The sequence below is a fragment of the Anguilla anguilla genome, chromosome 4 (genome assembly GCF_013347855.1).
Source record: "Anguilla anguilla isolate fAngAng1 chromosome 4, fAngAng1.pri, whole genome shotgun sequence".
Classification (NCBI taxonomy): Eukaryota; Metazoa; Chordata; class Actinopteri; order Anguilliformes; family Anguillidae; genus Anguilla; species Anguilla anguilla.
The window spans coordinates 27,632,034-27,656,635 of record NC_049204.1 but is presented as its reverse complement, the minus strand read 5'-3'; the positions used below and the strand labels follow the sequence as shown (position 1 = coordinate 27,656,635).

The 24,602-nt window shown below is 41.3% G+C and overlaps 1 protein-coding gene and 1 long non-coding RNA gene across 5 annotated transcripts; one reads left to right on the top strand and one right to left on the bottom strand.

Moving 5' to 3' along the window:
- Window positions 1-2,058: 2,058 nt before the first annotated feature.
- Window positions 2,059-9,126, bottom strand: LOC118224827. The gene is made up of 3 exons (XR_004764703.1): window positions 8,584-9,126; window positions 5,800-5,925; window positions 2,059-2,770 (listed from the first exon to the last, which is right to left on the bottom strand). It is a non-coding gene; the product is annotated as an uncharacterized LOC118224827 (long non-coding RNA).
- A 6,028-nt stretch (window positions 9,127-15,154) lies between these two features.
- On the top strand, window positions 15,155-24,553 carry LOC118225319. 4 transcript variants are annotated; one of them, XM_035413511.1, is made up of 9 exons: window positions 15,155-15,242; window positions 15,583-15,662; window positions 16,073-16,216; window positions 16,482-16,588; window positions 18,492-18,636; window positions 18,737-18,845; window positions 19,008-19,167; window positions 23,163-23,377; window positions 23,855-24,553. In XM_035413511.1, exons 3-9 carry the CDS (start codon window positions 16,096-16,098, stop codon window positions 24,240-24,242), a joined length of 1,245 nt encoding a protein of 414 aa, XP_035269402.1. In that variant the 5' UTR covers window positions 15,155-15,242; window positions 15,583-15,662; window positions 16,073-16,095; the 3' UTR covers window positions 24,243-24,553. The 4 variants fall into 4 exon arrangements, with proteins under 4 accessions (XP_035269402.1, XP_035269399.1, XP_035269400.1 ...); XM_035413508.1 differs by having other exon boundaries at window positions 23,163-24,553; XM_035413509.1 differs by lacking the exon at window positions 15,155-15,242 and adding an exon at window positions 15,249-15,489 and having other exon boundaries at window positions 23,163-24,553.
- The last annotated feature ends 49 nt before the right edge of the window (window positions 24,554-24,602 follow it).

The following is a 24,602-nucleotide window of genomic DNA, read 5'->3' as shown; positions in this document are numbered from 1 at the left end:
AGAAAATACAATTTAACATTCTTTAAAAAGTCGAAAACAAAAACTGGGCTGCATCAAAGTTTTAAAGCCAAGGCACATATTCATCCCCTGCCCCCAGACTTCTGTCAAAAAAATACACAAAATATAAAACGGACAATCAAAAAAAAAACATAAAAATAAATAAAATGCTTTATATGAGAGCAGAACTTAAGTGCATTCATTCAATTTACATGAGTAGTAATGTCAGACCTGGGCTGTGTCCGAAACAGCCTCCTAACTACTGTGTCCTCAAAATACGAAGTCTACTAAACATACTGCCTACTGCTTATTTTTTAGTATGCAATGGGCAGTGTGTGTAAATAATATCCTTCGTACTATTTTCCAGTTGTACTGAGGAAGTTGCATAAGACGTCCCGCCTTTGTAGTAAAAAGGCCCCACCGCATCCTCTGTGATTATGGGACCCAAAGATGGCTTGACCACTTCTTAGCATGACCTCCTAAAAATATAGTTCAGGATTTTAGGTTCACTACATTTCGAGAAAATTGCACTACTTAACTACCTTATCCGCTGTACTCAACTTATATGCTCAATAGTAGGAAAGTAAGCTGTTTCAGACACAGAACTGGTTAACAACATTCCCAGATCAACCAGTGCATACAGTAGTTAACATCACTAAAGCACTGTAAGAAACCCCTCAGATGTACCAAACAGCGGAAGTGGCAAAGGAACCTGCCTCCAAAACAAATGTTTTAACCTCACCTCTGTGCCAAGAGTTGTGCATATAAGGAGACCAAAAATATTCTGCCAGAAGGGTTTCTTTATACAGATCGCTATCTATCGTAGCTAGAAGACGCGGACGTGCCTCTGTGTGTGTAGCCTGTATAGATACAATTGTGTATCTTGCTACGGCACTAGAGTAGAGGTGAGTGACTACGGGGTGCAGATATCCTGAGTTCTATGCTTATGTTAGGACCCTGAAGCTGCTAGGAGTGCAGCGATAAAGCCAAAAGGAATGCCAGGGGAAACAATGCAAAAGACTGTGTGCAATGAGATGGCTATTTGCATATGCATAGGAGGTCATATTGATGAGTCCTCAAACCATTGCACCTTTCCGCTTATATATTCAAAGATCAAAGCACAACAGCATGTCATCAAATAAAGACAACAATAGCAAAACAGTACATTAATTTATCCCTTCTCTGCAAGCATAACCAGGTTAACCTTTGTATCTGGCTGGGCACTGACCCATAGCTATCAAGTACTTCAGTCAGCATCCCACCACCAGAGACACCAACTTGTTCCCCACGACAATACAAAACACGATTACACTATTATGGAGAACATACGTTTTACATAACGCTGATCCAGTAGGATGTTTGCAGCTGAGCACTGTCTCTTTATCAGACCCTGCTCACTCCCTGTCTGCACAGTAAACATCAATTTTCCTTTGGTCTGTAAACCGTTTAACAGCACGAATGGAAATTAACTACGCAAAGGAATAACCAAAACATAAATCCTGAATACATATGGATTACATCCATAACAAGCCCTGAGAAGAAAAGCTACAAACCACAAAAAGGTTTTAAAAAATGGTATGAGTGTAAGAGTTGAGATGGAAGGAGTACCAAAATGAACAATTCTGCTGTCCTGACCTGACCACTATGGGAAATGCATTTCACACTTGAGGGTAAAACATGAGCTTGCTTGGCAAGACTGCAGACAAGCTGCGTACAACTACATTCTGCATTATTTGCAAGTGGTTTAGTGGCACAGGCAGGAAGACTGGCAAGACTGACTTGCAATAGTCCAGGAGTGAGAGCACCAGGGCCGGGACTCAGAAGTTGTACCAGAAAAAATCAGCATGCCCATCTCACTACCACTTTTAGGGAGGAGAGCAGATTATCCAGGTCATGAACAGCTCAAGTGAGGTCAGCTGTGATTTCACGATACTGATATTGTGCTTCTCCAAAACAAAAGTGTATGCACCTAATTTTGCACCTAACTTATGTATGCACCTAATTTTGCTCAGCAAAAAATGGCAGAAAAACACAGTGTACACAGGACAGAAAACACAGCAGTGCAATTACACATTTTTTAGAAAGCATTTGCTGAACAGCCCATTGATTGTCTGTTACAAAGTAAACTCATTCCTGCAGTTGGCTTCCCTTTAAAATTCCTTCCAAAAATGATTTCCTACAACTAGAAATCCTTTGACTCAAAGTGGGGGAACTGAGTGCAGGCAAAACAAACACTGGTTATTTACATTATTTACTTACTAAAATATATTTGATATATTAAATTGTCATAACATTTTCTTTTCCTTTCCTATCCAAAGTGCATTGCACATCTAAAATAATGACCAATCTCCATTGGTCAAAATTTCTATTAAAGGCTTGGTTTTTTTTTTTTTAATAACTGAAATCTTTTGTCTGGTTTTTACAACATATTTCCATAGTTGAGGGCATTTACAACATATTAAGCCCTAGTCTTAACAGGCGGGGTTCCCTATAAGGCACTGTTCCACTGTTTTTATGGGCCACACCGTCTGGCTTCAACCCTGAGCTGTTCCTGCCAGATGGCATATAACTGGCCATAGCCTTCACTTTAATATTTAATAAAATATGGCAAAAACTATCCCTCAGTCAAAGACAGTTGGTCACCCCCTTCAGTAAGTAAAATGTAATAACTGATGTATCTTCATCTTTTGACGTTGCTGCTTCAGAAGATTCCATCAGAATGGCCGAACAGAACTCATTGAAGTCTCCTGGCAAGGAAAACTGAGCTCAGGTTCTATGAAAAGAAAGAAAATAACTTTGCTTTTTTCCCACAGAAATGTACAGACAGTGACCAAAAAATGGAAACAAAACAGTGCTCCAACAGTGAAGAGTTCTGGATTTCCATAATTGTGAGAGGAGCACCTTCCTGGAATGATTTGGAAACACACATACCCTTGGAAGGCAAGGTTAATATTTGTTTCATGATACTGATTGATCATCTTCACACACCGTCCTTCTGACATATAGAGGTGTCTTTAAACAAGCATACACTGTAAATCATAACTGCCATCATCACAAAATGATGAGTACAGTATACTTAAAAGATTGCGCTTGTCAGGAATGCTTAAATCTGTATAGTTCCATTTACTTAAATATCATCCATTTACTAAAAAAAAACCCTATTTAAGTAATGACCGTGAGTCATAAAATTAAGTGAGCAGAAGTTAGTCCATTTGTGCGTGGCTTGATTTAATTTATTAAAATCATGACTTTCAAGTAAGTTCAACTGAAATAAACTAGGCTCATTTAAGCTCAAGAAGTCAGTATAAATAATTCAAGTAAACTTTAAGAATTTTAAATAATTTGATATGAATCAAAGGAATTTTAGAAATTAAACCAATTAACTTAAAAAGCATAATTAGGTGGCATTAACTTAAAAAGCATAATTTTGCAACTCTGATTTGTGTTGGGTTAACTTAACCTCATAAAGTGAACTATAAAATAAAATGTATTATAAATGGGGTGACTCATGGCGTAGCCTGTAGAGCACTGTCCACATGCTCATTATGAGCCGCAACATCAGTGGTTTGACTACGGCCGTGTGACCTCTGTTGCATGTCTCTCCCTCTCTTCCCCATTCTTCCTGTCCCTCTACACTGTCCTGCCCAATAAAGCTGAAAAGCACATAAGAAATGTATATTAAAATGTACTATAAATGGAAATATTTTGAATTGCTTTACTCAATTGTTTCAAGGCAGCAGATTCTCTGATTGTTTTTGGTATGCAAATATTTAAACGATTGCCCATTTTTTACATAGGCATTTGCACAAAAACTGCCTTTACTAATAGCTCATTTAAGGCCATTAAAATACTACTACACTGCATTTTCTCAATCCACAACCTAAAACAGTTGATCCAGTCATTACATTATATTGCATACACACACAAACTATACCTATAAAATGATCGCTAGAAATTTTATTTGAAAAGAAAGAAAAGATAGCTTAAGAGGATCAGAAGAGTCACGGTGCAGTCTGAAGAGGTGGGTTTTCAGTCTATAGCCACGTTTCCACCGCAGGAACTATACCCCGGAACTAGGAACCTTTTGAGGAACTCAGTGCGTTTCCACCGCAGGAACTAGGGTCTACATTTAGTTCCTGGGGCTTTATTTTACCCCCAAAAGGTTCCTGCTCGGGGGGTAGTACTTTCCGAAAGTACAGGAACCTTTTGGGTGGAGCTTGCAGCGCTGAACATTTCTGATTGGTCGAGTAGGCTACTCGCAGCATTTTTTGTGTTTTTTGTTTTCAGCGCCATGTTTAAAAATATGCAGGCGCAAACCGATTTATTTTCATAATAACTTCAAATCAAACTTGTATGTTATGCGGCGCAGTAGCCTACTTTTGGTTATAGCCTGCCAACGTCTTGGAATTATAACGTGTGCTCTTCTGCTCTTTTCTTGCTTTAGTATTCGTTTTATAAAATGCTAAGCATTCGTGCTGGGACAGCATATTACGTACTAAAACATTCAAACGGATTAATTCTGAATATTTTCTTCCGGATTTTCTTTGTTAGCTCGTTGTAATTGACTCAAAACGTTTGATACAGTTATGTGAGGTATGCGGTAGTTCTGCGTAATTAACATTGGTGATACAGTACAAGCAAACTGGAAATCACCTTCCGCACTTTTTGTCAGGGTAAAATAACAGGTTAATTCTAGTAATCCTCCCTTTAGCTTTTTCAGACTGCCGTAATTTTACTCAATTTTACTGCCATTTTTCAATTCCACGAAAAGACCAGGAAGACTATGGACTAATTTATGGTGCATGGTTCGCATCTGGAGGGCACACTTCGTTGCTCGGCTAGCAGTAACTTCGAAGGAAAGCAAACGGTGGCTGTACCACTACTAATTTACATTTTCACGCAAGTCCGAGTTTTCGTTCTATTTTGTCATTTTGCGATTAGCCTATATGGAATTGACGACGAGAAAGTAATCAAACAGCAAATGGTTTACAACGTGTGCATGTTTTCTGCTGTTGTTGCCAGTTATACATATAAATGTGAATGCATTCTGTCGCTTCGAATGTCAAGACATGAAAGCGAATGTTCGCATAAAAACATAATGAATGTGTTTGAGAGGATATATGAAAATCAATAAATACAAAAGTAACCATATATAGTCATTGTTGGTAACCCGTTGTATATAAGTGGAATAAACCCCTCCGGGCTGTCCCGGTCATTAGAAAATAATGTAGGCTACTTCGGTGGTAGTATGGGGTTACAGAAGAAATCATATGACAGATGGACCGACGACAACGTCGCTTTTTCATACGTCAGTGGGCTAATTTGCCTAATCTTCGCGGTACTTTAGACCCGGTGGAAACGCAGACAACCATTGGCTGAAGGAACCTTTTAGTTCCTGGTAAAGTAGTTCCTGGGACTGAAAGTTCCGGGTAATTTTGGTGGAAACGCGGCTTATGTAAAAAAAATGTTCAGTCCCATGCAGAAAAATTTGGCCTCCACCTAGATATATTTGTAGCCACAAGCAAAAACTTTTGCTGGGGTATCCTTAGTGTACAGAGTATTACTGGGATCCTTAAATCTGGCCCTCAGAGCCAGTAGTACTGCTGGCTTTCATTCTTCCCCTCTAACTGCGATTTATTTAAATCACAGCCACCAGAGGAGTTAAATCTCTGGCCAATCGGTGCCATTAATCAACCAATTAACCATCAGGTAGAAAAGAACCGAGAGCACTACTGGCTCTGAGGGCCAGATTTGTGTATCCCTGGTACCCATTTATCACAATTTATCATAAGTTGGGGGTACCTTGAATGATGTCCTCCGGTACAGTGTAACAGCAGCAGCAGCAGCATCTGAGAATGTCCCTGATTCTTGAAGTGCAAGCAAGTGTCCAGGGACATATACCAGGGCCAGAGCTTGTATTCAAGTCATCTGAGGAGCAAATAAGTTCAATCAACATTTGCAAATAATAAAATTCACAAAACAAATAGTCTCTCCCTTAATGCAGGCAGTGCAATTATCTTCTGACAAACAAAAACTACTGCACATAGTAACATCTCTATGATGATTTTACATTACAACAAAGGAATTTAGCAGACACTTCTAAAATTTTCACATTTTCAGATTTCACATTTTTATACGGTATCCATTTTATAGAGCTACATACAGACTGAAGCAATTCAGGTTAAGTGCATTGCTGAAGGGTAGAACAGGAGTCAAGCCTGCAACTTTCAGGTTAAAAGCCCAGATGCTTACCCATTATGCTACTATGCCAACCAGTATTTTCTTTATCATTACTTGAATTTCACTAGGCTATGCCGCAGTTTTAACTTCACCATACACAAAATACAGAAGTGGAATCACCTGAATCTGTTCACCAATATTATGTCCCATGTGGCTGGCAGAGCCAGCATGGTAGACAAATTTTTCAATCATGGCTAAACACAGCGATTTTCAGATGATAAAGAAATGTATAGTCCCTTAACACATCTGACAGATAATTAATTTATTTAAAGGTAACAAGAAAATCTTGTAATGGGAAGTGTATCTGCATTCCCATAGTGTCATTGCTAGCACAAAAAACCTACCAATTACAAACCTCACTCACAGGCCATATTGCTGCAAACACCGATCACCATAAATTTCACTTTACAGGCCTGGAATTTTTTATTTTCATTTGAACTGCCCAAAAGTGTTTTCTTTTGTCATCCATTGTGCCTGACATAGCTAGCAAGCTAATGTCAGCAAACTAATTCTAAATTACTTCATATAACAATAGAAAAGCATAAAAATAAACATTCAACAATAAACAAATAGGCTAAATGCAACTGTTTCTATAAAGCTGCCCATGGTCCATCTTAAACAGTTAGTCCGTTCGTTTGTTCAGATTAATTAATTAGATGTAGGTTTACTGCAGCACAGCTATGTAACAAATGTGAAGACATAACCCAGAGTTTTCCACAGGATTTTGGGGGATTTTGTAAAGGGGGACCCTGAACCTTCTAGGGGGGTCTGGGGGTATGGCCCCCCAGGAGAATATTTTGTACATTTTAACAGTTAATTGCATCAATCTAATGCACTCTGAGAGGAAAATTAAGATCTGAAAAGAATACTGTGCTTTTATAAACAATTCAATAATAAACTCATTCAGTTGCATCATCTTTTAAGATGTTTGAGTCATCAAATAAATTAAGTAAAAGTTGTCACGTGTTGTACTAGTTCATTTAAAGTGTTTGGAATCACACTAATGTTGCAGTAGACAAACAGCACCGCATGCTACGTCAGATTTAGAGATCACATTCAACTAAAATCTTGAAAGTTAAGCTATCAATAAAAACATTTACAAAATAATAATATGGTAAAATGGTAAATGGACTGCATTTATATAGCACTTTCATACAAAGAGCTTTACAATTGATGCCTCTCATTCACCCATTCACACACACACTCACACACCAACGGTGAAAGATTGCCATGTTCAAGGTACCAATCAGCTCATTGGGAGCAATTAGGGGTTAGGCGTCTTGCTCAGGGACACCTCGCACGCCCAGGGTGGGGAATCGAACCGGCAACCCTCCGACTGCCAGACAACCGCTCTTACCTCCTGATCCATGTAATACTAATTTTCCACTTCAAATAGATAACATTTTAAAAGTGTAATCAACAGGTTTCAAGTAGAGAATATCTAGAAGCGAGATATTCCAACTACATGAACATCTGGTGACAACATTCATCTTAAAACAGTACTTGAACATGTTTAGCATTCAACAGATTTGAATAAATGTAGCGACATAGTTACATATCACGGTCGGTATATAGCTTCTTTGCCAACTTAATGCTGAAAATAATGTGGCCTACTACAGCATAAGTGTGTAGCAAACGTTTGTTGTTTTAAGTTGACAGACATTGTAACCACGTTCTGTCTTATCGATGACGTAAACACAGCAAGAGCAGGAGCGAAAACAGCAAATGTTACAAAAAACGTCACAGCCAGTCCAGTGCCACGCCCCCGCACAACCATTACAAACACGCAAGGAACACCGTTAAAGAATACAACGCGTTTGACTGATTTTACTCGACCCATAGGCTATCTGGTATCACTATGAAGGACAACACTTGAACAAGTCATTAATAGGCCAGATATCGTATTAGGGCAGGGCTCGAAATTGCGACCATTTTGGCCGCATATGCTCCCGAAATTTAATGTGTGCGACCTCGAAATATAATTGGGCGCATTTGAACGAGTGCAAATAATTGTTCTGTTGCGACCTGTAAAACACGTGGAAATGGCAGGACACAAACAGTGCGTTTGCAACGGAGGCGACATATTTTAAGCGTGACAGTTTAACTGTTACTTGTAAACTGTTATATTGTCGTTTTTTATCAATAAAAATATCCTTTGCATATATTGTTGGTGCTCCTTACATTTTGGTGGGTGCTCCTAACTTCTTGCCAATGCCAATCAATATGGTTAATGAACTTGAACTATCGAATGAACTTGGAAACCCCTCACCACTTTTGATAGGTCTATGTAAAGATTGGTTTCACATAGCTATACCATCGATTCTTAAGTTCGATACACTCACTCACCGTCCGGTGCATATTCCTCAAAATCAGAAGTTACTGTGGTGAAGCGCGTTGTTGGTTTGTTTTCGTCAACGCTGTAACACGTTCCCGTTTCAAATAGATTAACACCGTCGAACTCTGTTTGCAAACCACGCGCAATTACAGCTGATGCCATATTACTGTGGGTTATCCAGTCTCCCAAAGGTATCCGAGTTAGTGGTAGGGATCTTACGCTCGATACTGACTTGAGGACTCGGTGTGGACCTTTTTCTGCAGTTCGGACCTGCTGCTGAAGCCAGCCAATGAACGGGCTCTAGCCACAGAGCGTATATAACAACTGGAGCGGCTGGAGGAGTCAGAATTTGAAACCAATATGGCGTCCAGTGCACCGCAGCTGACAGTGACCATTCTAACCAATCGAACGTGAGCTTGACATTCTTACCCTCCCCCATTACTGTAAAACACGTGGAAATGGCAGGACACAAACAGTGCGTTTGCAACGGAGTCGACATATTTTAAGCGTGACAGTTTAACTGTTACTTGTAAACCGTACTGTTATATTGTCGTTTTTTATCAATAAAATATCTATTGCATATATTGTTGGTGCTCCTTACATTTTGGTGGGTGCTCCTAACTTCTTTAAGTAAAAAGTTAATTTCGAGCCCTGTATTAGGGAAATTTCTTTTTGGGCCGCACAACGCAAAGATCCCTGAAAGCCCAACCATCCTTTATTACCTTTCGGATGTGTCGATACTTTTCATGACTGTAATTAATAAGAAGAATGTTGTAAGAAGAATGCCAATCAATATGGTTAATGAACTTGAACTATCGAATGAACTTGGAAACCCCTCACCACTTTTGATAGGTCTATGTAAAGATTGGTTTCACATAGCTATACCATCGATTCTTAAGTTCGATACACTCACTCACCGTCCGGTGCATATTCCTCAAAATCAGAAGTTACTGTGGTGAAGCGCGTTGTTGGTTTGTTTTCGTCAACGCTGTAACACGTTCCCGTTTCAAATAGATTAACACCGTCGAACTCTGTTTGCAAACCACGCGCAATTACAGCTGATGCCATATTACTGTGGGTTATCCAGTCTCCCAAAGGTATCCGAGTTAGTGGTAGGGATCTTACGCTCGATACTGACTTGAGGACTCGGTGTGGACCTTTTTCTGCAGTTCGGACCTGCTGCTGAAGCCAGCCAATGAACGGGCTCTAGCCACAGAGCGTATATAACAACTGGAGCGGCTGGAGGAGTCAGAATTTGAAACCAATATGGCGTCCAGTGCACCGCAGCTGACAGTGACCATTCTAACCAATCGAACGTGAGCTTGACATTCTTACCCTCCCCCATTACTGTAAAACACGTGGAAATGGCAGGACACAAACAGTGCGTTTGCAACGGAGTCGACATATTTTAAGCGTGACAGTTTAACTGTTACTTGTAAACCGTACTGTTATATTGTCGTTTTTTATCAATAAAAATATCTATTGCATATATTGTTGGTGCTCCTTACATTTTGGTGGGTGCTCCTAACTTCTTTAAGTAAAAAAGTTAATTTCGAGCCCTGTATTAGGGAAATTTCTTTTTGGGCCGCACAACGCAAAGATCCCTGAAAGCCCAACCATCCTTTATTACCTTTCGGATGTGTCGATACTTTTCATGACTGTAATTAATAAGAAGAATGTTGTAAGAAGAATGCCAATCAATATGGTTAATGAACTTGAACTATCGAATGAACTTGGAAACCCCTCGCCACTTTTGATAGGTCTATGTAAAGATTGGTTTCACATAGCTATACCATCGATTCTTAAGTTCGATACACTCACTCACCGTCCGGTGCATATTCCTCAAAATCAGAAGTTACTGTGGTGAAGCGCGTTGTTGGTTTGTTTTCGTCAACGCTGTAACACGTTCCCGTTTCAAATAGATTAACACCGTCGAACTCTGTTTGCAAACCACGCGCAATTACAGCTGATGCCATATTACTGTGGGTTATCCAGTCTCCCAAAGGTATCCGAGTTAGTGGTAGGATCTTACGCTCGATACTGACTTGAGGACTCGGTGTGGACCTTTTTCTGCAGTTCGGACCTGCTGCTGAAGCCAGCCAATGAACGGGCTCTAGCCACAGAGCGTATATAACAACTGGAGCGGCTGGAGGAGTCAGAATTTGAAACCAATATGGTGGGTTATGCCCGGCAGTTGCATGCCGCCATATTGGTTTCAAATTCAGAGAATTATGCAGAAGTGAATGCACGGAGCAGCGGTTTGTTAGCTCGAGTGTTGGAAGGTAGTTTTTAACCAACCATTGCTCAGCCTATTTGACTTCTCCGATGTCTTCGTTCGCCGTGCTTTCAAAAAGGGCTTGTTAATAAAAATTAGATAATCCACAGAGCTTTACAAAAATCAGATTATTTAGTGGTCTTGCCGATGTAAATGCATCTATTTTATAAATGAATTTGTAAGCAATCCTTTATTGCACTTGTACTTCAAAGCTTCCGGTGTTCATGGCGTTGTGGTGTTCATATCCCTTCAAGATTAAACTGTTAAGCTATCTTTTTGATGATTAGCTGATTTTACTAAATCTGATCCTATAAATGTTTTGACGTGAATGACAAGACAACACGGGAATTCCCAATGGTTGATTACGAATTATTTATTATTATTATGATCATTACATATTCTTCATGAAATTGGCACGCTTGTTCACCAAGCAAATAAATTAATGCAGTTTTTAGATTGATTATTATGTAGGTTACGTTGCGATTTAAGCTTATGGTAATTCTTTAAAGCGTTTACTTTCTCACATATTTACATGTGTTAAAAATATTACCATATTAACAGACTGAAAAAGGTCTCTCACCAACTATTCACTTACCCATAATCAACAGTCGCAGGGTCCGCCTGCTCCGCCCGTTGTTCCACAGGGGCCGCTACACCCAATGTTCGTGCTTCGCCCACGCCTCGAGCCCCGGAGAGGCCTCCAGAGCCGCCTCGGGCCCCGGAGAGGCCTCCAGAGCCGTCCAGAGCCCTGGAGGGGCCGTCTTCTCCGTCTGTTGTCCCGCAGGGGACGCCGCGGCCTGCCCTGGCCGCGGTTCCGCTGGCAAAGCCACCTGCCTTGCCCGGTGTCCCTGCCCTGCCCGGTGTCCCCTCGCCCCCTGGTGTTCTCGCTCCCCCTAGTGTCCACTCCCCCTTTGGTGTTGTCGCTCCCCCCAGTGTCCGTCCTCCCCCGGTGTGGTCGCTCCCCCAGTGTAGTCGCGCCCCCTAGTGTCCGTGCTCCACCTAGTGTTCTCGCGCCTCCTAGTGTTCCCAACCGTGTGTCTGTTTGTTCACCTGCCCCCTTGTCTAGTTGTCTGCCCGCCTGCCTGTCTGCCTGTTTGCCCGCATGTGTGTCAGCCAGTTTGTTGGCCTGCTTATCTGCCCCCAGGCCATCGGCCCGTCGGCCAATCCGTTCTCCCGCCTGTCTGCCTGTCTGTGTGTCAGTCTGCGTGTTTCTTGTCCTGTCTGCCTATTTGTCAGGTTGTGTGTTTGAGTTCACCCCTCTCCTCCCTGTCTGTCTGTCCCTTAGTGTGTCGGTCAGTCTTGCCGTGTGCCTCCCCGCCTGCTTGTCCCTTTGTCTGTCCTGGTAGATCGCCCCGCGTCGTTCCTGTGTCTGTGTCAGTTCGTTTCTTTGTCAGTCTCGGTCCACCCCAGTGTAGTGTCCATGTCCAGTTCCATGTAGTGTTGAGTCCGCTCAGTGTCTGTCTTTTGCCCGGTCCTGTGTTATGTGTGTGTGTGTGTGTCTGTTTCGTGAAGGGTCTTGGTGTGGTTACATATGTGTCAGTTTGGTCCAGTCCGTTCCTGTCTTGTTGAGTCTTGCCCCTTCTGTCTAAAGTCCAGTCCGGTGTTCAGTCTTGTGTCTAAGTCCAGTCCAGTGTTCTGTCTCGTTTCGTCTCGTTCCTGTCCAGTGTACTGTCTCGTCTCGTCTTGTACCAGTCCGGTGTTTCTGTCTAGTCATGTCCGTTCCGGTGTGTCCGCCTCGCCCCAGTCCAGTCCGGTGTGTCCGCCTCGCCCCAGTCCAGTCCGGTGTGTCCGCCTCACCCCAGTCCAGTCCGGTGTGTCCGCCTCGCCCCAGTCCAGTGTGTCCGCCTCGCCCCAGTCCAGTCCGGTGTGTCCGCCTCGCCCCAGTCCAGTCCGGTGTGTCTGCCTCGCCCCAGTCCAGTCCCGAGTTCCCGTCCTGAGTCCCGAGTTCCCGTCCAGTCCTGAGTCCTGTTCCTGTCCTGTCCAGTCCAGTCCCCCTGCTCCCACCCTCTGGTTCACTCCCTCCCAAGGGCGGCCTCCTGGGACGTCAGGAGCCGTCCCTTGGGGGGGGGGGGGGGGGGGGGGTACTGTCAGGGTTCTGTGTTTTTTCCCTCTGTCTTTCCGTGGTGGCTGCCAGATGGCGGCACTTCTGTTTTGTCCTGTTTAATTGTTTTATTGTTTTCAATTATCCTATTATTGTTTGCTGGTTGTCTCGTTTTCCCTTCCCTCTCTGTGGCCTGATTGTTCATTGTGCCCTCCTGTGTCTCGTCTGCATCGTGTCTATTTAAGTCCCTTCTCCCTGACTCAGGTGCTGGATCCTTGCCTGCGTGCTCGTTGTTGTTAGTTTGTTTGACCGTGCCTCCGATCATGTTTCTGCCCAGAGTGTTCCTTCCCCTGTTCTGTTCTCTACGTGTTTTTGGACTTTTGTATTTCCTGGTTTCCTGCATTTTTTGAAGTTTTCTTTGGGTTTGTTTTTGCTGCCCTGCGAGGCTTTTGGTTCCCTTTTTCGTGGAGTTCGTGATTAAAGTCTTTGTTCTTCCTACTTTTGGAGTTTTGTGTTTTTCCCCGCACTCTGCGCTTGGGTCCATTCCCTCGCCCTCCTTGACAACCTTAGTTTACTGTAGGATTTTTATACTCATGGTATCTTAAATTACATTAAATATGTGGGATGTTTTACTGTCAAAATATCAAGACTGAAAGATGTGACAAACAGTACAAAGAGGGTCCTCTCAGTACAGCTCTTGACTTCTGTGGTTGCACCACAGACCGCATTAAATAGTTAATGTTTATGAGTGTCTGTGTAACATTTTTCACCTGAAATTACCGCTGGTCTGTGTGGATACAGACCAGCGGTAATCTGGGTAAGTCGCGAGATCTGGCAGCATTTCAGCATGGTTGTACTAGGGGATCCTCTCGCTATGAGTTGTTGACTGTGGTTCTGTGGTTGCACTGACACGCTTGTATTGCAGACATGGGCGTGTCTAATTACCAAGGTAGTAGGGGTGGATTTTCCCGTAGTCGTGGACTCCACTCTTTAGCTCCACTGCGCTTGCCCTAGTTTGGGCTTCATGCGCCAGTGAGCACTAACCATAGCAAATCAATGGGTGACTTCATAATCACTTCGTCCATATTTTTATATGGTCTATGCTCTAGTCTAACCCATGTCCGCTGCTGCTGCTTCTTCTTCTTCTGCATACACTGTCACCTACTGTGCTGGAGTGTGAGGCCGGTTACGGTCGACCTACATTAGATTCTTCTGCCTCGTCCTGTTATTCTAAGAAAATTAAAAAGAGCCTTAGCCACCATCTTTCCCTTTCCTCCCGCTAATATCCCACGTGTACCCCATCCCCACCCAGTTTCTCCGACCCACAAACATTTTCTCCCTGTTAGATCATACAATTCGCAAAATATCAGCACGTTTGACCGTTTAGTCCAGCACTCGTCACATAACCTGTCACCTACTGGAGTTAGGAGATTGCTATTCTTTTAATCAGCCCAGTTATTTGTAACAAGGTGAATATCCTGTTAAATACTGCGCTTCCAGAGGGATGAACAAAACTTATGTAGGTTCATATCATCCATTCCTTCTTCCTTCAGTTCTTTGTATAATCTTTGTCTTTCCTGAGAATATTGCACGCAGTTGAAAAGAACATGTTCCACAGTCTATTTCTTCTGACATGTCACATTTTCCAGTTGGGTGTTTTTTAATCAGCTGTAATGATCAATTTAACTTCGTATGACCTAACCCTGTATCTACTTACTATGCATTCCACCTTCCTGTCCCGATCAAATGATCGTATATTTCCAAATGTAATTTGAATTTGGTATAGGCGTCTACCTTTTATATACCTATTCAATTTCTCCTGCTAATTAATATGATGCCAGATAAATACTCTGTTCTACTAACAGGAATGACTAAATCTATAGTCTCGTTTTTTACATTACATTAGCCTACATTTATGTGGCAGATGCTTTCACCAAAGCAATGTACAATAAGTGCATACCGAAGGTCATTGGAACAACTGCCAGCCTGTATCATTACCACAATCAATATTTCTCCCCATTGGACATTTAGCTACATTTATTACCTTGGCTTACTGCCATCCCAAACAGTAACACGTTTATTGTAGTATATCAAACCATCCATTTGAATCCCACATGTGGGAAAATTTGTTTCATGTTTTCGTTTTATGGCTAACTCTTGATCTACTCTAATTAATTGGCGCACTACTACATTTGGTCTCTTACTATACGCAGTTCAAATGAGAATACCAACATTAACCAAACGCAGCTCGTTGCGTTGCTATAGAGATGGTTTGTCTAAACTTTGCTGGCACGCAGGTATTTGCTGAGCAGAGCAGTGCAATGTAATGTTTGTACCGTGAAGGCTGTATGCAGGTATCGATGAGTATTGATGGCAATAGAGTTCTGGTTAAAGTAGCAGATTATATTGTTATTTCGATATAATTCTGGAATTCACAACGTTTCTATGTTTCGACGCTTGTAGAGTAGGTAATTAGGCACTTAAGTTCTAACTATAGTAGGCAACTGTAGCCTATTGTGTGGGTTGTGGGTCTTGCAGAAGACCGATTGGTAGCGAGCGCTAAGTGCGAAGTAGTAGCCTAGCGAATAACTTTTTCTACCGGTAACCCGAAAGTTGTGAAGAAATGTACAACTCATAGTCAGCTATAGCCTCTTAAAACTTATCAACCTCTCTATTGTATGTTTTGCACGACAGAAACGTTTTATTTGGCTGCACCTTAAATGGATTAATAATGGCATAATTTACAGTTTTGAGTCTGGAACAGACGTGCACGGGTGAGTGCGATACCCATCAAATGCTGACGATATACTTCTGACCTCATATAGGCTCTTCTTTAGAATTAGCTGCGTTTTTGGTTGACAGTTGAAGCGCAATATAGCCATACGTCTGCGCATATATAGCCCCTTGTATGCGTTAAAACAGTATAAGAATGAACAATGAGGAGTAGGATGTGGCATTTGATAATCGTCCTCAGCCAATCTTTATTACATTTCTTTTAGACTAGAACCTATTGGTATTTTATCAGAGCCACACGTTCCTGTGCAAAGAAATACTAATATGAATGCTGTAATCACAGATTTTGGTTCAATAATTTTAATAATACCTCTAAGTAGGTTCAGTACCACTGTACTCAAATTAGAAAGAGCTGAGAATGCATGCCTTTCTTAAATGCGCTCTCTAACAGATGTGTCATGCGCAAGGATCACAATGCATCTGGCATCTAGGTCAACTGTTGAAGGAAGTCCAATCAAGGAGACTAGTAGAAACATTAGCATTGGACCATTCACCAACCCGGAGGACCTTGCCTGGAGAACAGTTCAGATGAAAGGTGAGTCTGACCTTCTCCCATCTCTGATTGCCGGATAAATTTTCTTCTAATTCATAAACTTATTCAAGGAGCTCAAAAACTATTATTTGGACAGCACTACTGCGCAAAACAGCTCAGTGATCTGCAGCATGGTATTATGATAGCTGAGTGTGCAATCGTAGATTACATGTATAGGCTACTCATCGAATTGACTGTTTATAATGTGCTGTTTCATTTCATTCAAAGATGCCATGTTTAAAATCTGGACGGCTGCTGTATTCTACAGATAACAATGATCCAGAAGAAGGATTTATGATTATCACATTCAAAAAAAGACAGTCCCTCAAGCCTGCAAAATATCTGTTCCAGAAGAGACTGAAGTGGTCTAGTGAGGTACAATAATGAATAATTAGCAGATAGTTAATTAATTGTGTATTCTTAACTCTAATCTTGTGACATGTATATGTCTGAGCCATATACAAACATACCCATCTGCATTGGTCAGCTCCTTACTTTAGAAATGCTATTGGTCAGCTATTCGCTCTGCTTTACCACTGCCCCATTTTATTCCAATTTGTAGTGCTTGTGTAGTGTGACACTTGAGAGCAGATTCTGTTTCCTTTTGTGCCCAGGCTCCAGGGGAGCTTGCACACAGGTGAACTTGAGTATAGAATTGCACCTGATCAAATGTTTGGAGCAGTACCTGACTTGTACTATTTCCTGGTACCCATGTAACATGACCCTTCCATGTTGTTGTAGCATGTGTCTTTTGTCAGAATGTGTGCTCTGACCAAACCTGCAATCTCTTTCATTCTCGCATGAAATAGTTGTTTTTACTTTTATCATTGACACAAACATTAAGGCATAAGACTAACAATAAGCCTTGTTAGTTGTGAAAGAAAGATTTTGCAACGTACACATTGTATAGATGGTCAGAGCCAGAGCTGGCGACTGTGAAAGTGAACAGTGGAACTTCACTTAAAACCATAGAGGTCTAGTCACCATTAAAGTGTTAATAGGTGCTTAATTATTTTTTGTTATTAAAGGTTTTTCTCATAAATAAATCACACATGTTACACTAACAGAAACTAAAGGGATTGAAAAAAGAGGGGGGGAAATATAGATTACTTCAAAAGACCACCAACACGCATGTTGCAATAGAACAGAGACAAAGTTCACACCAGACCAGCAATTCAGTTTCACAGCTTGCTCTGAGCATCCTTGCAGTCAACCTCTCCAAAATCAAAACACCTAAGAAAACAAGACCTGGGCTTATTAATGAAATTTCCAGGTATTCAATAAGAAGTGTGAATTTTCATTACAGGAATATCTTTGTTTTCGTTATCGGTGTTATTATTCTCAGAAATGTTTTCGCTTTAGATATGCCCTTATAGTGCAATTTGAAAAAGTTGACTGTATGGAATTTGGCACTTTGCAAACATTGCAAAACCTTACATTGTATATGAAGTTCTTGGTCACAATTTATACTTCTGTGACCTTGTACCTGTTTACTTAAATGTTGAAGCATAGGTAGTGAATAAAAATGGAAATGCAACACTGTTCCAAAATTGAAGGGTTGTTGTAGGACAAATGTTTCATGCATGGTTTGGGTGCAACCCTAGAAGGCAAGTCTGTTGACATTACATAATTGTATTGAGTGCTCATTTTCACCTCATGGTAAAACATTTATTTCCAGCAGAGAGGGTGTCTTTCAAGAGGAATGTCTCATCTGCGAAACACAAGCAGTCTGCCAATGGTTTGAGGGGCATGACAGTGCTATTAACCGTGTCACAGTTTTCTCAGTGAATGAGATCTGAACCTAGACATGCATTTGTGGGATAATGTAGAGCAGCACCTGTGACAGTGTTTTCCATTTCCATTAGCTAAGCATGCATTGATTGACTTTATCCACATGTGAAAGTGGTGCTGTATTCCTCTTACAGAATGCCATGGCATGTACAGTCCATACAGGCTATAAGCGGTGGCACACCACTACTATGTGACTACATTGAAGTTTTGTATCCTATCTGTACGTTCTAATTACTGTATTATGTGTCCAATTACTCTGTGGTTCTTATGGAAAGAACAGAATGTGCAATGATCTATTTAGTTTTGTGAATAAACATGTGTACTGGCACAGGATCTGCATATAGTGCATGTTTTTCTGTTTTTAAAATGCAGTGATTCAGCACCTTTTGAACCCAATGACCTACTGTAAGAAAATGAAGGGTCAGTGTCATTAGTGTCTGTATTTATCCCAGTAATGGTCGCTAATCTGTGCTGTGTTTGTTATTAGCTGGAGAGAGTGCCAACTTTGGATAATCTGAGCAAAGGGAGTAGCCAGGCCCAAATTGGTGGTGCCCTGAGTTACACAGACACAACCCACTGGTACTCCAGCTCTACAGAGAACCACCGCAACATGCCTGTCAGCGCATTCACAGGTATGAATGGACCAGACTTCTGCCCTACACACTGAAGCACATAGCAGAAAGGGCATTATATTTGATCCAGATTCATGTTTCTGTAACTGTATCTCTGCAGAGGAGCAGAATGGTCGCTTCAGTTTATCTGGGTCCATTGGGAAGTTAGTGGGCCAGCAGCTGCTACATGGGAATGTGGTGCGCATTGGTATCAATGGAAACTATAAAAGGTAAACATCCCCTAGATGTGACAATACGTTTGATTCAAATTACAGCTACTTAAACTTGAGTAAGTCTTTTCATGATAATATACGTATAAAAAAGCTTTAGATGAAGATAGGACTTCATCTACATATCAAAGTTTAATTAATTTCTTTTGTACTTAACTACAGTGGCAGAAGTCCAGAGAGGAACATGTCTATACAAGCACTTGGTACTGTTGTACAAGAAGACACATCAGAACTGGTTTCTCTAAGCATCACTGATGAACTGGAGAAAAGAAATGCAAAAATACTCACTCCCAGATCCCATTCTGCTTACTTGTCTCTCCCGGTAATGTATGTATTTGGTTTCCGAACATTTGTCTCTTCCGGTAATGTATGCATTTGGTTTCCGAACACTTGTCTCTTCCGGTAATGTATGCATTTGGTTTCCGAACACTTGTCTCTTTGCTGTTTGTCCTTGGAATTTCATTGACTTGCTTTAGATTAAAGAGCCCCTCCACCCACATTGTTTTTTTAATGATTATCTCCTCTTAGAAGCAGGACTCACTAGACAGACAGATTTTTTAGCATGACACCAGAGCACTTTTTTCACATTCAGTCAGGACCACTGTCATCAAAGTAAGATCTTTATTGACAATAAAGGCAATACAGGTATGTTTGGTGGTATGGCTCTGTTCTGGAGCTCTCCCGCCAACCACGCAGCCCGCGTGGATAAAAAACAACCATATGCCGACATGCCATTAATAGGTGTCTTCGGCTGATGTGATGACTGTGTATGACCACCTGGAAGAAGCCCTTCGTCCAGTCAGCTTAAGGCCATCTATCATTACGTGGATCAGTAGTTATGTGTACCATCAGCATGTTGGAAATTCCCCTGAGGCCATATTTAGAAGAATTATTAATTAATAAACCAGGGGAACATGCTATGTGTGATATATATTAGGCTATGTGTACCAACAGCTTGTTGGTATTTCCCCTCGAGCGCCACATGCTAACATTACTCAGTCAAACCCCTATTCAAACAGATTAGCTTGCACAAATTCTAATGCAAGGCATGGCATGCTATATTTTTGATGGTGATGAAATCAAACCATAATCAACTGTAAAACACCAGTACGTTGTACAGTTATCTAGCAAGACAGGCGATTGATAAGTTGGATAACCAGATTAAACAACAAATGCAACGAATAGCAAGACACCGTGGAGAAAGTAGAACTTGTTTGCAGTTTGTAAACAGCACCCTTCTGTGTTATTATCAGTGAGGAGCTAACAGTTTTCCCCCAGTGTTCACAGATTGCTGATACCTTGGTCAAAATGCTTTGGTATAAAAGCGTCTGCTAAATTCCTAAATTGTAAACAGTATAAGTTACGGTAGCTCGGTAACTTTATTCGGTGCCAATGGGAAACTAACCTAAGATAGTTAAATGCTAAATGTGAACTTCATAATCTGGGGGAATGTTTTTTCCAGCACAAAATGCATGGCTAATCGAGCCACCGAGCACTGTTCTGATACACTGCCTTTATTGATTAGTTAAGCCCCGCCCCCTCATACCCCCCCACCCTCCTTCCCCAAGGGTCAGGCCAGGGTCTTGTTTGCAATGATAAGACATTTCTATACATTCCCAATAGTATCTACACCCAACTGTGTGCTTCTATCCACAACATAAGAAATTAGCCAATTTTTTGGCATTAAAATGCTAATGAGTTTTGCCCCAATAGAGGGCTTGATCTCTGGTCATATGAAGATTAACAATAAATTATCTATAGATTATCATTCACGGGTTGTATATATGCCATTGAAAATATACTACTCAGAGAAGGATTCATTTGGAAGGTCATCTCATTCCGACTGTTTTTTAAGCCTATGTTTGGTGTTTAAATCTGTTTAAAATGTATTTAAGAAAAATTTCATGGGTTATTTTGGGCAAATCCTTTAATACGTGTCTATTTACTATAAATGTAAAAGCTAATATTAGCATAATAAGCCAAAATGTCTAAATTATATCACGTTTTAAGAACCTTGGGTCTTTTCTGGCGGCCATTTTGGATTTTCCCTTTTAAAAAGTCTTTAACGGGTCCGAATTTTGTGGCACCCCTTCTGAGATGGTGAGATACAACCTAAAGAGTGTCTGTACCAAATCTGGTGCTTCTATCCACCGCATAACGAGTTGGCCATTTTTTTTAGCTTAATTCCCCCTATTATTAGCATTTAGAGAATTTGAACAGCTCTTATCACGGCTACCACTTAGATACTTCCAGGTCATTTCACTCAGTTAAGAACCTTCCTAAGCAAAAAAGACTATTCAGACGCAGCCATGGGTGCTATCTAGTAGCTGCGTAGTAGTAACTGCCCATAATAATCCATTAGCCGTTCACAATGAACAAAGATTTCTTTATCGATACGCCTACTTTTCCATCTCAGCCAAGCGTGAGAACTTTGGCGTTTCCAATTCCGACATTTCCGCTTAGGTTTACGCACAAATCCCAAATTCGCGTAAAAACGATTGATTGGAAACCCCGCTCTGACCAACTAGGGGATGTAAGCTAGCCTACGACCCAATTCTACTGCGTTCCGGAAGGTAGCCGAAAGCATTCACGCCAGGAATTCTTTAGCAGCGAGAGCATCTAGAGTTGACTCTGATGGTCAGAAACTCAACAATAAGCATGCCATTACCTTGTGCCCAGCATATGTTGGAACGTTTCCGCTTTTAGCGGAAGACTTGCGATATTCGTGAAACCAGCCCCTCTGTGAGACGTCCCCGCAATCGAATGTGTAATGTGTAACGCCGCAAAGCAGCGCTCATTGAATGAAGCTCCCTGGCCAGGTAGCAGTGAAGACAGTGCATCGGTATCCTCAATATCTGGAACATTGTCGCTTAAAACAACGCTTTTCGTGGCTGGCCCCAAATGGATAGCCTGCCTGCTGCAGCTATAGAGTTTAGAGCTAAGGAGCAATTCAAATAAATAGCAAGACTTTCCTCATAGTGTGTAGACTGGGAGTTTAGACTAGCAGCGAACATGTAGCGAACAGACATGGTTTTGACTGGCAGCATGCCGTAGCTGTATTGCAGGAAGAAGCGCCGATTTACAAAGCAACGTGCAGCAAGCTTGCATGCAGGAGGAGCAGCCGAATGAGTACAGGGAGGCTGTTTAAGTGTTATGTGAATGTACTGTGATAGGTGAACATCACTCAGCTGAACCATCAGCTGATTCAGCCGGAGCGAGCCAATGCTCCATTTCTTCCACTGTACAATGGATTTCCCTGAAACTAACATGCACATACAAGCAAAATTTTAAATCTGTCGTGGTTCAAGATGCAAAGATATGCAAATTTCAGGGGAGTGGTGTGGTAAACTGAAACCTTAAAGCACAGAAAACTGACTAGTTAGTCACATAACAGCTGTATCTTATAAAAGCTGTAAACCATTTTTAATGTGATTATGTATATAGTGTACTGTATCTTTAGGAAATATTTTGTTGTTTGTAACGCAGATGTTTGTAATAATGTACTTTTGATCACCTGCCCAGGGACTGGGGATGAAAATTTTCTGTTCGGCTGTATCTCCGTATAGTGCATCGAATTTCAAACTCGAAGTCAACATTTTATTATACGTGGTCCCTGTTAAATAAACTTAAAAAAAAAATAAAAAAAAACATTGTTGTGACAGCAGCAACCATCGCCAATTTGCATATTTAGAGATTCTGGAATTCTCAATGAGGGAGAATGGTGTAGAGATGCCACTAAGCCATTTTCAGTGGTTTATTGAAATTATTATTATTCAATATAGAATATTTTTTAAGGTTTTAAAATACATCTGGAGGGGTACTTTAAAAATGTCTGAATTGAACAATTTACTTTTTTTCAAACAATAGATAAACAATCTAATAGCAGATATTGATTGCCTCAGTTCTGCACAGTAATTGGGTGGTAAATAAATTATAAATTGTAACGATTAGTAGCAGTTAACAGGGTGCACTGCAAACATTCTTTTCACAAGTCTAGGCAGATTAGAGAGCTAGTGTAAAATCAATGCAAATTGCCTCAGTGGATTGTTTGTAAGGTCAGTTATTTGTAGACAGTCATTGCATCAAGTTAAGACAGTGACACTTTGTATTCGCTGTGTAAAAAATAAAGGAGCTTTTTCAGATATGCCCATTCAGTTGAACTTCACTTACATCAGTGAGCATTGAGGTAAACCAATACATATACAGAAAGTGTGTAGATGATGCCTCTGTTTGTAAATGTATACCATTATGAGAATGAGTTGAGTGAGTTGAGTATCTGGAACTTACACAGGGATTTTTTAAATGATCATTTCACAGATTGTCAGTGAGACCTACCCTGTGGTGTTGCATGCAGACCATCGGCATAAGCCATTCAGCAGCCCCGGCTTTCACTCCGTGAGTCCTGGACGGGCTGTCTACCAGACCCCAGGGCAAAGAGTTGGCAAGTTCCATTCGGCAATCATCCGCATCACTCAGTCCTTGCAGGAACAGCACTTGGGGAGAGGTGTGAGAGAGAGGCTGTGGATGGAGAGGTATAGTTACCCTGAGATGTTTCCAGAAACAGCTCATAACATGAAGAGATTGGGGCCCCACAAAGTAAATCTACAGCAATTGTCTGCTTATGGTGATGTTGTCAAGTCTGCCGATATAGAGACATGCCGTAAACGGTGCCACAGCCCTTCACCCTTGACAGCGAAGACAGCCCCTGTTTACAGAAGACCCTTGGTTCCTGTTCTAACTGCCAGGCAGAAGAGTATCATTGCTGCTGATGTTGGCTGTGTGCTGAATGGCGTGAACCCCAAGCACTGTCCAGATATCAGCGTATGTTCCTCCAATTGTTTCCGAGGGTTGCAGGGCACGGCAAGGATGAAAACAAACGGTTATCGACATCAGACACCATCACTTTCACACAAAGGCCCCAAAACAAACCCAGAGAGCAAGATGGACTTGATGTTCATTTCAAAGCCACTGAATCATAATCCTAACCACACAAATCCTTTCGTTTGCAGAGAGCTTTGCACTAAGGAGGAGAATCACTCAGGACAGTCTCAGTCGCCCGTGAGACAGGTAGTTGGTATAGAAGGTGTGGGTGTGTATGGTGTGAGCTTTCACCTGTCAAAAGCAAACATCAGCGCAGAGTACAAAGACCTGAAGGAGACCCCTGCTACGAGAGGAACCCCAGTGCATGCCCCACCATCCTCTCCTGTACACCCATATGATCTTGAAATTCACTTAGAGACAATGAAGTCAAATACAAATACCCCAGTCTCTGCTAAAGATCGAAAATGTTTAACAGAAGCTGAAGGGGAGGGCAGAGATTTTGAGGGTGCTGTGAAAACCATTTTCCCCTTAGACCAACAACAGGCAATTAGCATTCCCACTGCAAAAACTATGTAAATCTTGAGATTTTCACTAAACTCAAATGCAAATCCATGTAATAGAAATTCATTTTAATTAATAACTTTATTAATCCTCATACGAGAAACTCATTTTAGCCACTTCACAGTCCCAAACACACAGTGCATTAATGTAACAACACGCACAATAATCATTATCATCATTACATGATTATCACTGGGGAATTTGGTGCATAACATTTTTTTTTAAACTGTTCTATTAGATATCATGTATTTCTAATAAATATGTATGCATAACACTTATATAGATGTTGTTTTCTCCCCACACCCAATTAAAAGTTACTGTTCGGCTTTTTGTCGTCTTGTCATATCTTTTGGTAAGGTTGAAGCTATGGCATGT

Coding starts and splice junctions, on each gene's coding strand:
- LOC118225319 (XM_035413508.1), top strand. CDS start 16,096: ATGCATCTGGCATCTAGGTCAACTGTTGAAGGAAGTCCAATCAAGGAG. Junction 18,637..18,736: donor GCCTGTCAGCGCATTCACAG/GTATGAATGGAC, acceptor GTATCTCTGCAG/AGGAGCAGAATGGTCGCTTC. Junction 18,846..19,007: donor ATCAATGGAAACTATAAAAG/GTAAACATCCCC, acceptor ACTTAACTACAG/TGGCAGAAGTCCAGAGAGGA.